Source organism: Silurus meridionalis, chromosome 14 (genome assembly GCF_014805685.1).
Source record: "Silurus meridionalis isolate SWU-2019-XX chromosome 14, ASM1480568v1, whole genome shotgun sequence".
In the NCBI taxonomy this organism is placed as follows: domain Eukaryota; kingdom Metazoa; phylum Chordata; class Actinopteri; order Siluriformes; family Siluridae; genus Silurus; species Silurus meridionalis.
Window position 1 is genome coordinate 1,746,668 of NC_060897.1, and position 13,323 is coordinate 1,759,990.

Sequence of the window (13,323 nt, forward strand, 5' to 3'; positions counted from 1 at the left end):
TCTTGATTCACTGTATGACCAAAATGTTGTGGAGCACTTTTTGAACATCCCATTCCACATCTGGCCCCAATTTGCTGTTATAACGAGTTCCACATCTTCCACTCTAGGAAGATGTTCCACTAGATTTAGTGAAGATTTGTGTGAAATTTTATTCAACCACAAGGGTGTTGGTACTAAGTCAGTTACTAATGTAGGTGAGGTGGAACATTCATCCCAAAGGTGTATAATAGGGTTGGAGCTCTACAGCAGGAGATCTTCCATATCTTTCATAGACAGCAGATCTTCATGGAGCTGCCTTTGTGCATAGAGGCATGATATGTCAGATATGTCCTGTACAATTGTGTCCCTCAAAGTTTGTGCCATCTCTTTGGGGAAGAACCAAATCTGGCTGAAAAAGTCAGGTGTCACAATACTTCTGGGCAGATCGTATATGTAATGTATCTCAACAACAAACCTGGTTGTCTCTGCTTGCTCATGCTAAGGTTAAAGCAGTAGATGTTTTTCAGGAGATGAGGCATTTCCCAGTGCGGTTAGTAAACCTGCAGCTGAACGTATCTTCTTCTTCTTCTTTCGGCTTCTTCCATTAGGGGCGCCACACGGCCTCATCCGTCTCCATACCCCACTTGTCCTCTAAATCTGCCTCTGTCACACCAACTACCTGCATGTCTTCCCTCACCACATCCATAAACCTCCTCCTTGGCCTTCCTCTTTTGCAGCTGAACGTATACGGTCACAATATTTAATACTATAACTGATGGTAATAAAGTTGTATTTTACTTCCAGTCATACAGAATGATCACCTCTTACGATGCTAATAACATGTACAACACCGTCTGCCCGGATAATTCCTTCTGCCCGTGGGAGTTCTCCTGCCTGAAGGTTTCTGAGACGTACGGCTGCTGTCCTGAAGCACAGGTAAGGTATCACACAGACTTGGTTTTACCTAACCAGGGATTGCTTTTAACTGCTGTAACGTAAGTGAGAACAGGAAGGAACACGCCGTTTAAAAATAATCTGTAATCGAATGAAAAATACTTGATGTTATTAATAAGAGCAAAAAGTAACTCTGCTTTATAGCACCATGTCACCATTCATTTTGTTTCCCCTATAACCATGTTTATTCTATAAATCCTTACTGAACCTGAGATCGGATTTGTGTTTCCCAGGGTATCGTGTGCTCGGATGGGAAACACTGTTGTCCGAGTGACCGAGAGTGCACCACTGACAGCACTTCCTGTGTCGAAAAGACGGGTGAGGAAGAGAGTTATTACTATAACTAGTTTTTATTTTTTATTGCATTTCAAGATTCCTTTTTATTATGTTTAGTTAGACTGCCACATAAATATTATTGGTTTCATTTTCAGGTTTTGATAGTCATAATTTTTGGGTTTTATTTAGTTTTAGTCTGGTCCCTGGTGGTCTAGTGGTTAGGATGCGGCGCTCTCACCGCTGCGGCCCGGGTTCGATCCCCGGTCAGGGAACCAACCCCAGCCACTCTTAGTGCCGGTCCCAAGCCCGGATAAATGGGGAGGGTTGCATTAGAAAGGGCATCCAGCTTACAAACGTGGCAAATCAAACATGCGGATGAGCTACTGTGTCGCCCCCTAATGGGAAAAGCTGAAAGAAAGTTTTTTTATTTAGTTTTAGTCTGGGTTTAGTGTCAAACCCAGAATAAACCAGTGTGTCATACAAACTAATAGCCTTAAGATTTGTAAATGTGTATTTAACAAGGAGCCAGGAGAGCTTGGTAGAGCTTTAGGCTTTTAATCTAAGTGTTCAGGGTTCAAGTCCCTGTTTGGAGATTAAATATCCACTAGTCAATTGTTGGGGAAATTGGTAGCTCAATGGTTAAGGCTCTGTGTTCAAGCCCCAGCACTGCTGTGTTTCCACAATAAGGGCCATTGAGCAAAGCCATTAACCTTCTCTGCTCCAGGGGGCTGTACCATAACGTATCCTTCACTCTGCTTCCAAACATGCTGGGATATATGAAGAAATAATTTAATGGAACTGTATTGTACAACCACAAATTTAAAACAGTTGGGACACATTGGGTGTAAAATTTAAATATAAACAGAATGCAATGATTTGCAAAATCATAAACCCATATTTTATTTACAATAGAACATAGAAAACCTGTTAATTTGAAATTAGCTAATGTACCATTTTAAACAAATAATAAGGTCATTGTGATTTTGATGTCTACAAAATGCCTCAAAAAATCGGGACAGAGGCAACAAAGGTCTGGGGGAAAAAATGATATTAAAATGAAACAGTTGAAAAAACATTTTTAATAAGGATAATTCAAAGCAGGTCAGTAAGATGTTTGGGTATAAATAGTGTGTTTTAGAGAGAATCTTTCGGAATTAAAGATCGAAAGAGTTTCACCAATCTGTGAAAGACCGTGTTGCGCTGAAGGTTTTAATTTTGCATATTTTATTTTTATTTTTAGTGCCATTCAAATGAATTTGCCGTAACTGGTTATTAACGCGTTAGTTTTGACAGCCCTAATTAATATATTAATACAAAACAAATGTAAAATTTTGTTTTCTAATGAATGTATCCAGGTCGAACAACCACCATATAGAACATAAGCAGAGAAAAGATGATGATAATCAGGTGACCAGGAGTGTTCACATTGCTGACTCCCTCTGTCTCATCCATGATAACACCAGACTACTTGTTGCCTTCTGTCTTGATCATTGTTAACTTTGTAAACCAGTCTACGTCTGTGTCATGATAGGAAGGAAATGATACACCAGTCATGGATTGAAAAAGTCGCGCAATAAAAAGAAATCGTTTGATGTGCTGAAAACGGCACAATGACAAGAAAAAAACATTGACATGTCACCAGATTAAAACTAAAGTAACAAGGCTGGTTTGAAAATGTAAGAAGTAGAAAGTACAGATATTTGTGTAAAAATTTAATGAGTGAAAATAAAAATGTATCAGAATAATTAATAGTGAAGTAAAATACTGATACCAGAAACATCTACTTAAGTACAGTAACAAAGTATTTGTACTTCATTACTTCCACCTCTGGTGCTCTGTATTCCCTTCTATCCTTTCCTAATAAATTGCATTAAATCTTGTAACAGCTATAAAACTTCTAAAATTACGAGTACCAGTCTTACCAGCTTGGAAACAGTATATAGTGAAAGTGGTTTAGCTCAACTAGATTCCTCCTAATGGAAATTTGGACACGCTTGTGGACGTTTTTTCTGTTTTGATGTTGAACGTATCATGCATAATTGTTACTTCTTCTTGATGTGGGTGTAGATTCTGTTGTTCTCTGTGACCTGATTCAGTCTTTTTTCTGCATACTGCTTGAACCCCTAAATTGCTATTTGCAATTATATGTGATGTTGTTATGCTTTTGCATATAAATAATAATAATAATAATTGGTTGCTCTGATCCCAGAAAGACCCCAGAGGCATCAATAGATAGCAATTATCCGATGCTAGCTAATGAAACCACATTGTTATGTTTAGTTAGCTTGGAGCTGCCTTCACCACAAAGATTAATAATCACTACTACAGACCATGTTATCTGTTTGGTTTTAATAGTTAAAGAAAATGAAATATCGTGGTTATCAAATGTGCTATTGTGTGTTTAGTTTCTGATGTCCTCTGTGACGACACTGCAGCTTGTCCTGATGGAAGCACATGCTGTAAGGATGGACTGGGCGGATGGGGCTGCTGCCCTCTGCCTCAGGTAAAATACAATTTTGGACACAGTTTGTTTAGAAGCAGACAGGTGTATGTCATTTAACTATATATAGCAGCTTAAAAAGTATTTGAAATCCCCTGAAATTGATCAGATTTGTCTGGATAACAAATTATAATACAGACAATCTTTCTTTTAACATATTTCCTGCAAAGGTCTAACAATCCACTTGTTCCAACATAGCAATAGGTAAGACCTGTCAAAGGTAAAGGTAAAATACAGCTAGCTGGACATACTCTGTTTCATTGTCCGTCAACGGCGATAAAAAGGAGAGAGATAAGAGTCAAACATGACTTTAAAACACCGAAATCACAGAAAAAAATATGCACACTAAAATCGAGACAACTGAACTCTGTCGACCGCTGGCGAGGGAAAGGCGTCTCACAAGGCAGGACACGTGTACATCCTGGCAGCATCCCGTTATATTGTACCACATATACGCTCTCTGGGACTACCTGTAACCATACTAAAAGACAAATCAATAACCCTAAACAGGTGTTAAACAGGCTGGGTGTCAGGTGAGCCCCAAACAGGCAAATATGAAGTTTATAATAATAATGTTTTTTTTTTTTTTTTGCAGGCGGTGTGTTGTGAGGACTTTATCTACTGCTGTCCTCAAGGTAAAAAGTGTAATCATGAAACTCAGTCATGTGATGATCCATCAGGTTCAGTGCCCTGGCTGAAGAAGGTGCCAAGCCGACCAATCGATGGACAGAAGTTTCCAGAAACCAAGCGTATGTCATCAGATATGATTAACAATTTTTGTTGAACTGAAGAAATTAAGATTTTGTATTCTTATTCATTAAAATGATATTACTCTTGTTCAGTTTCTGATGTTCCCTGTGACGACACTGTGGGTTGTCCTGATGGAACCACATGCTGTAAGGACGGAAAGGGAGGATGGGGCTGCTGCCCATTACCGCAGGTAAGATACAATTGAGAAAACGGTTGGGTTAGATGCAAGACAGGTGTATGCCATTTGACTATATAGAGGGCCTTAAAAGTAGTTTAATTACACAGAATGTATCAGATTTGTCTGGATTTAAAAATTATAAAAAAAAACCCCAAACAAGGCCATTCACGTGATGTAAAAGAAAACATGATTCATTAGACCAGCTCACCTTTTTTGGTGGCCACAGTCATCTGTGCCCCGGTCCTTGGACCACTTTGAATTTAAATGGCTGTAAAATGGCTGCCAGATACCCCCTAGTGATCTTTTATGCAATGGAGCCATTGGAGTGGGGTGTGGTCCAAACAGAGACCCTGGCTATATCACCCCTGGCTGATATACAGGGGTCCTTCTCCACCACCTGGGACAACACGGCCCCAGCCCACCTGTCAGACACGCAAGGGGAGACAGACGGTGTAATTAGTCTTTAATAAGTGCAGCTGATGGTAGAGAGAGAGTAAATATATCCAGCCACCAGAAAACTGAGCAGTGCTGGGCAGAGCAAAATTACAGTCCGAGATAAACAATCCATAAATCCAAAACTGGCAAACAGAATAAAAAAAAAGGTGGAGCAAAAACACAGTCCAGGAACAGTTCTCTGGTGGGCACTCAGGCTTTCTGGTTGATGTGATAGGCAAGAACGATGACCTCAGCGGCGGTGTGAGGTGGAGCGATGGCCTCTCTGGAGGTCTGATGCGGGGCAGTGCTCTCTGCGGACATCAGTGGCGGTGCGACAAACTCAGCAGGGATTAGTGGCAGAGTGACTTCCTCAATGAAGCCAGGGGCGGAGCCATGACATCAGCAAGGCTTGTGAGGGTAGCGACACCCTTCGGGGGGATCTAAGGTGGAGCAACGTACTCTGTGAGTCTCTGCGCGGAACAATGCCCTCTGCGGAGATCAGGGGAAAACAGTGCCCTCAGTTGAGATCAGCTTTAGATTTGCGATGTCAGTGAAGCATGGGGGTGGAGCCGCAATGTCAGCAAAGCCTGGGGGTGAAGCAAAGACCACAGCCAAGCTCAGGGTTGGAGCGACATCATCATCGAGGCTCAGGAGCTAAGCAGCGTCTTTGTTGGGCCTTCGGGGTGAAGCATCATCTTCGTCAGGTCTCTGAGACTGGGTTGCACCCTCATGAAGGAGCAGAGGCTGGGCAGCACCTTCACTAGGGAACAGAGGCTGAGTGATGCTTCCCGTGGGGAATAGAGGTTGGGCAATGCCTCCATAGGAAAACTGACAATATTTTTCTGAGGCTGGTAAAAGGGCTTGCTGCTAAGACAACCAGACCAGCATTGGCGCTTATTTAAAAAAAGCTGGACAGTTGGAAGAACAGGTGTTCTAGAGCTCCAACATGGCCGACCTGAGGGCTTGGCCCAAAGGTGGAGGACAACATTGGCAATCCTCTTCTTATTGGTGGTTGGCAAGAGAAAGCTTACACTGTTTATGGAACAGGATGCAGCAGCGGTCCGGGATGCCGGAAAAGCGCTGGGGCTCTCCATGGTTCATTGTCTTAGGGTATTGATTATATACAATGCCAGCAAACAGAGCAATGCAGGGCAGAACTAAACACGGTCCAATAATTCAGTCTATAATTAATAGAAAACTAAAAACACAAATCAAGAAAACAGTCCAGAGTCCTCACAGGTAACAAGAAAAACAGGTCAGAACAGGGATTAGAGACTAGGATTGAAAACAAGAAGCAGAGCAGGCAAAATGTGAGATTATTCACAGGGACGTAAAGAGCTGATAAGAAAATCTGTCAAGAAGTGCATGTTTTTTGGTGTCCTTAAATACAGGAAAAGACTCAAGATGGCTGCCGACCAGGAAATGCGTGCGACGAAACCAGAAATACATGCCCCAAAACAGGAAGTGCACGTCACATGCACGGAAGATGCTAAAGGAAATATAAATGCGGTCCACCACAAAGTTCTGCCCTTACCTGAGTGAAAGCCCACTGGCACGACACACCAACAGATGTGTGATTCTCACTGCTTGTCCCTGCCAGCTCTGCCCTCCATTTGCAAATCAGTGCTCAACCACACTTGGCTCACTAATATATAGAGCACTTGCAAAATTTCATTCAGCTGTGGGATTTTTTTACCAAACATTTTGCCCATCTTCACCCTCTGATCCCAAACCAGTGCTTGACCAGGTCCTCACTTACATAAAGGGATACTGAAACTGATTTTTTTTTCAGATGAAGTTCAAATAATAATCAGGATCACGAAAACAGTCCACAGTATTTATTTTGCATTTTTAACAATAGACTTGGTCACAGTGTGACTGTGAAGTTCATGTGAAGTTGTTTTGTTCGTAGGCGGTGTGTTGTGAGGACTTTACTCACTGCTGTCCTCAAGGTAAAAAGTGTAACCTCGCAGCTCAGACATGTGATGATCCTTTCGGTTCAGTGCCCTGGCTGAAGAAGGTCCCAAGCCGACCAATCGATGGACAGAAGGTTCCAGAATCCAAGCGTATGTCATCAGATATGCTTAACAATTTTTTGGTGAACTATAGAAATAAATTATAAGATCATTATTTAGGTATTAAGATATTGTATTTTTAATAATTAAAATGATAATCCTCTTGCTTGTGTTTTCAGTTTCTGATGTTCCCTGTGACGACACTGTGGCTTGTCCTGATGGAACCACATGCTGTAAGGATGGAAAGGGAGGATTTGGCTGCTGCCCTTTTCCTCAGGTAAAATGTTATTGAGAACACAGTTTATTCAGCAGTAAGACAAGTGTTTGCCATGTGACGATATACAGAGGTTTAAAAAGTATTTCAAATCCCATGGAATTGATCAGATTTGTCCAGATAACAAATGATAATACACACAATCTTCCACAATCTTAGGCTTTTAAGAATAAGATGAGAATATTCCCTCTAGCTGAGTATCTAAAAAGGTTGACAACCTCAGCAAGTGATAAGAATTTCATGACAGACAATCTTCTTGTAACCTTTTGTGCTTTTCAGCAATATTATCAGGAGTTTTTTCTTCCATGTCTCTTTTCTTTCCTTTCATACTTGTTGCTAATTACTGAAACATTGAACACTTTTAGCAAGATTTCATACAGCTGTGGGATTTTTTACTATTCACTTTGGCCATCTCCACCCTCTGTTCCCAAAATAGTGCTTGACCAGGTCCTCACTTTCATCCACAGTATTAATTTTGCATTTTTAATAATAGACTTGGTCACAGTGTGACTGTGAAGTTCATGTGAAGATGTTGTGTTCATAGGCGGTGTGTTGTGAGGACTTTATCCACTGCTGTCCTCAAGGTAAAAAGTGTAACCTCGCAGCTCAGACATGTGATGATCCTTTCGGTTCAGTACCCTGGCTGAAGAAGGTCCCAAGCCGACCAATCGATGGACAGAAGGTTCCAGAATCCAAGCGTATGTCATCAGATATGATTAACAATTTTTTGGTGAACTATAGAAATAAAGATATTGTATTCTTAATAATTAAAATGATAATCATCTTGCTTGTGTGTTCAGTTTCTGATGTTCCCTGTGACGACACTGTGGCTTGTCCTGATGGAACCACATGCTGTAAGGATGGAAAGGGAGGATTTGGCTGCTGCCCTTTTCCTCAGGTAAAATGTTATTGAGAACACAGTTTAATCAGCAGTAAGACAAGTGTTTGCCATGTGACTATATACAGAGGTTTAAAAAGTTTTTTAAATCCCATGGAATTGATCAGATTTGTTCACATAACAAATGATAATACACACAATCTTCCACAATCTTAGGCTTTTAAGAATAAGATGAGAATATTCCTGTAGCTGAGTACCTAGAAAAGGTTGACAACCTCAGTAAGTGATGAGAATTCCATGACAGAGAATCTTCTTGTAATATTTTGTGCTTTTTAGCAATATTATCAGGAGATTTTTTTGCCATGGCTCTTTTTCTTAAACAGAACAATTGTTGCAAAATTTTACACAGGTTTGGTATTTTTAACATTCACTTTGGCCATCTCCACCCTCTGTTTCCAGAACAGTGCTTGACCAGGTCCTCACTTTTATAAAAGAATACAGAACCTGTATTTTTTTCAGATAAATGTAAAATAATAAACAGGATCACATGATCAGTCCACAATATTCATATTACATTTTTAATAATAGACTTGGTCACAGTGTGACTGTGAAGTTCATGTGAAGATGTTTTGTTCGTAGGCGGTGTGTTGTGAGGACTTTATCCACTGCTGTCCTCAAGGTAAAAAGTGTAACCTCGCAGCTCAGACATGTGATGATCCTTTCGGTTCAGTGCCCTGGCTGAAGAAGGTCCCAAGCCGACCAATCGATGGACAGAAGGTTCCAGAATCCAAGCGTATGTCATCAGATATAATTAACAATTTTTTGGTGAACAATAGAAATAAAGATATTGTATTTTTAATAAATAAAATGATAATCCTCTTGCTTGTGTGTTCAGTTTCTGATGTTCCCTGTGATGACACTGTGGCTTGTCCTGATGGAACCACATGCTGTAAGGATGGAAAGGGAGGATTTGGCTGCTGCCCTTTTCCTCAGGTAAAAGTTTAGACATAACCCTTCCGAACCATCTGCCTTGAGAACTGTGTGTCTGTTTGTTCTTTAAAAATAGCGGACAATGGGTGAGATCACGTCAACATCCATTTGGATTTGGGACAGTGAGAGGTGAACTCCACAAGACAGTGGGAGGTGTTGAGACATGGTTTTTAGCTTTACCTCTGGTTCCTGCTTCTCCTTCTTTGGTATTCTTGTCATGAAATCCACAGGGAAGACTTTCTTCATGGTATAAATAGATTATGGTAGTAAATATGCTGCACTCTTCCCATATCCATTCCTCTTATCTCATATTTAATGTCCCAGACTCCAGACTGTGTGACCTTAAAGGGTCTTTTCCACTTGGTGATCAGTTTGAACCTCAATGTAAATAACAATACAAACACATTTTTATAGCTGAGTAACTCTTCATTTAGCCAGGACTATGCATTGGGGATAAAGAATATGCTCTGGTCAGTCATGAACAGGAGCTTATCATTAATATCTACTCCACTTTTTATTCCCATATCTGAGTACCTAGAAAAGGTTGACAACCACAGAAAGTGGAAAGAGTTCCATGACAGCCGAACTTCTTGTAATCTTTGGTGTTTTCAGCAATATTGTCAGGAGTTTTTCTTCCATGTCTCTTTTCTTTCCTTTCATACTTGTTGCTAATTACTGAAACATTGAACACTTTTAGCAAGATTTCATACAGCTGTGGGATTTTTACTATTCACTTCGGCCATCTCCACCCTCTGTTCCCAGAACAGTGCTTGACCAAATGCTCACTTCCATCCATAGTATTAATTTAACATTTCTAAGAATAGACTTGGTCACAGTGTGACTGTGAAGTTCATGTGAAGTTGTTTTGTTCGTAGGCGGTGTGTTGTGAGGACTTTATCCACTGCTGTCCTCAAGGTAAAAAGTGTAACCTCGCAGCTCAGACATGTGATGATCCTTTCGGTTCAGTACCCTGGCTGAAGAAGGTCCCAAGCCGATCAATCGATGGACAGAAGGTTCCAGAATCCAAGCGTATGTCATCAGATATGATTAACAATTTTTTGGTGAACTATAGAAATAAAGATATTGTATTCTTAATAATTAAAATGATAATCATCTTGCTTGTGTGTTCAGTTTCTGATGTTCCCTGTGACGACACTGTGGCTTGTCCTGATGGAACCACATGCTGTAAGGATGGAAAGGAGGATTTGGCTGCTGCCTTTTCCTCAGGTAAAAGTTTAGACATAACCCTTCGAACCATCTGCCTTGAGAACTGTGTGTCTGTTTGTTCTTTAAGAATAGCGGACAATGGGTGAGATCACGTCAACATCCATTTGGATTTGGGACAGTGAGAGGTGAACTCCACAAGACAGTGGGAGGTGTTGAGACATGGTTTTTAGCTTTACCTCTGGTTCCTGCTTCTCCTTCTTTGGTATTCTTGTCATGAAATCCACAGGAAGACTTTCTTCATGGTATAAATAGATTATGGTAGTAAATATGCTGCACTCTATCCATATCCATTCCTCTTATCTCATATTTAATGTCCCAGACTCAGACTGTGTGACCTTAAAGGGTCTTTTCCACTTGGTGATCAGTTTGAACCTCAATGTAAATAACAATACAAACACATTTTATAGCTGAGTAACTCTTCATATAGCCTGGACTATGCATTGGGGATAAAGAATATGCTCTGGTCAGTCATGAACAGGAGCTTATCATTAATATCTACTCCACTTTTTATTCCCATATCTGAGTACCTAGAAAAGGTTGACAACCTCAGTAAGTGATGAGAATTCCATGACAGAGAATCTTCTTGTAATCTTTTGTGCTTTTAGCAATATTATCAGGAGATTTTTTGCCATGGCTCTTTTCTTAAACAGAACAATTGTTAGCAACATTTCATACAGCTGTGAGATTTTTACTATTCACTTGACCATCTCCACCCTCTGTTTCCAGAACAGTGCTTGACCAAATGCTCACTTCCATCCATAGTATTAATTTAACATTTCTAAGAATAGACTTGGTCACAGTGTGACTGTGAAGTTCATGTGAAGATGTTGTGTTCATAGGCGGTGTGTTGTGAGGACTTTATCCACTGCTGTCCTCAAGGTAAAAGTGTAACCTCGCAGCTCAGACATGTGATGATCCTTTCGGTTCAGTGCCCTGGCTGAAGAAGGTCCCAAGCCGACCAATCGATGGACAGAAGGTTCCAGAATCAAGCGTATGTCATCAGATATGATTAACAATTTTTGGTGAACAATAGAAATAAAGATATTGTATTTTTAATAATTAAAATGATAATCATCTTGCTTGTGTGTTCAGTTTCTGATGTTCCCTGTGACGACACTGTGGCTTGTCCTGATGGAACCACATGCTGTAAGGATGGAAAGGAGGATTTGGCTGCTGCCTTTTCCTCAGGTAAAAGTTTAGACATAACCCTTCGAACCATCTGCCTTGAGAACTGTGTGTCTGTTTGTTCTTTAAGAATAGCGGACAATGGGTGAGATCACGTCAACATCCATTTGGATTTGGGACAGTGAGAGGTGAACTCCACAAGACAGTGGGAGGTGTTGAGACATGGTTTTTAGCTTTACCTCTGGTTCCTGCTTCTCCTTCTTTGGTATTCTTGTCATGAAATCCACAGGAAGACTTTCTTCATGGTATAAATAGATTATGGTAGTAAATATGCTGCACTCTTCCCATATCCATTCATCTTATCTCATATTTAATGTCCCAGACTCCAGACTGTGTGACCTTAAAGGGTCTTTTCCACTTGGTGATCAGTTTGAACCTCAATGTAAATAACAATACAAACACATTTTATAGCTGAGTAACTCTTCATATAGCCTGGACTATGCATTGGGGATAAAGAATATGCTCTGGTCAGTCATGAACAGGAGCTTATCATTAATATCTACTCCACTTTTTATTCCCATATCTGAGTACCTAGAAAAGGTTGACAACCACAGAAAGTGGAAAGAGTTCCATGACAGACAATCTTCTTGTAATCTTGTAATCTTTGGTGTTTTCAGCAATATTGTCAGGAGTTTTTTCCTTCAATGGCTCTTTACTCTCATCATATACTTGCTGCTGCTCTCTGAAACGTAGAACACTTGTTAGCAACATTTCATACAGCTGTGAGATTTTTTACTATTCACTTCGGCCATCTCCACCCTCTGTTCCTGTTCCCAGAACAGTGCTTGACCAAATGCTCACTTCCATCCATAGTATTATTTTAACATTTCTAAGAATAGACTTGGTCACAGTGTGACTGTGAAGTTCATGTGAAGTTGTTTTGTTCGTAGGCGGTGTGTTGTGAGGACTTTATCCACTGCTGTCCTCAAGGTAAAAAGTGTAACCTCGCAGCTCAGACATGTGATGATCCTTTCGGTTCAGTGCCCTGGCTGAAGAAGGTCCCAAGCCGATCAATCGATGGACAGAAGGTTCCAGAATCAAGCGTATGTCATCAGATATAATTAACAATTTTTTGGTGAACTATAGAAATAAAGATATTGTATTTTTAATAATTAAAATGATATTCTTCTTGCTTGTGTGTTCAGTTTCTGATGTTCCCTGTGACGACACTGTGGCTTGTCCTGATGGAACCACATGCTGTAAGGATGGAAAGGGAGGATTTGGCTGCTGCCCTTTTCCTCAGGTAAAAAGTGTAACCTCGCAGCTCAGACATGTGATGATCCTTCGGTTCAGTACCCTGGCTGAAGAAGGTCCCAAGCCGATCAATCGATGGACAGAAGGTTCCAGAATCAAGCGTATGTCATCAGATATGATTAACAATTTTTGGTGAACTATAGAAATAAAGATATTGTATTTTTAATAATTAAAATGATAATCATCTTGCTTGTGTGTTCAGTTTCTGATGTTCCTGTGACGACACTGTGGCTTGTCCTGATGGAACCACATGCTGTAAGGATGGAAAGGAGGATTTGGCTGCTGCCCTTTTCCTCAGGTAAAATGTTATTGAGAACACAGTTTAGTCATCAGTAAGACAAGTGTTTGCCATGTGACTATATACAGAGGTTTAAAAAGTATTTCAAATCCCGTGGAATTGATCAGATTTGTTCACATAACACATGATAATACACACAATCTTCCACAATCTTAGGCTTTTAAGAATAA

At 40.4% G+C, this 13,323-nt stretch overlaps 1 protein-coding gene across 1 annotated transcript in view; it reads left to right on the forward strand.

Annotated features, from left to right (window-relative positions):
• Positions 1-13,323, forward strand: part of grna (granulin a) — a 40,244-nt gene that overhangs the window by 5,564 nt on the left and 21,357 nt on the right. Inside the window, 19 exon segments of the mRNA XM_046866616.1 lie at positions 784-915; positions 1,167-1,251; positions 3,615-3,712; positions 4,305-4,458; positions 4,552-4,649; positions 6,985-7,138; positions 7,267-7,364; positions 7,906-8,059; positions 8,162-8,259; positions 8,839-8,992; positions 9,095-9,192; positions 10,065-10,218; positions 10,321-10,402; positions 10,404-10,416; positions 11,256-11,295; positions 11,298-11,407; positions 11,509-11,604; positions 12,492-12,531; positions 12,747-12,844. Coding sequence (XP_046722572.1) covers positions 784-915; positions 1,167-1,251; positions 3,615-3,712; positions 4,305-4,458; positions 4,552-4,649; positions 6,985-7,138; positions 7,267-7,364; positions 7,906-8,059; positions 8,162-8,259; positions 8,839-8,992; positions 9,095-9,192; positions 10,065-10,218; positions 10,321-10,402; positions 10,404-10,416; positions 11,256-11,295; positions 11,298-11,407; positions 11,509-11,604; positions 12,492-12,531; positions 12,747-12,844 — 1,956 coding nt within the window.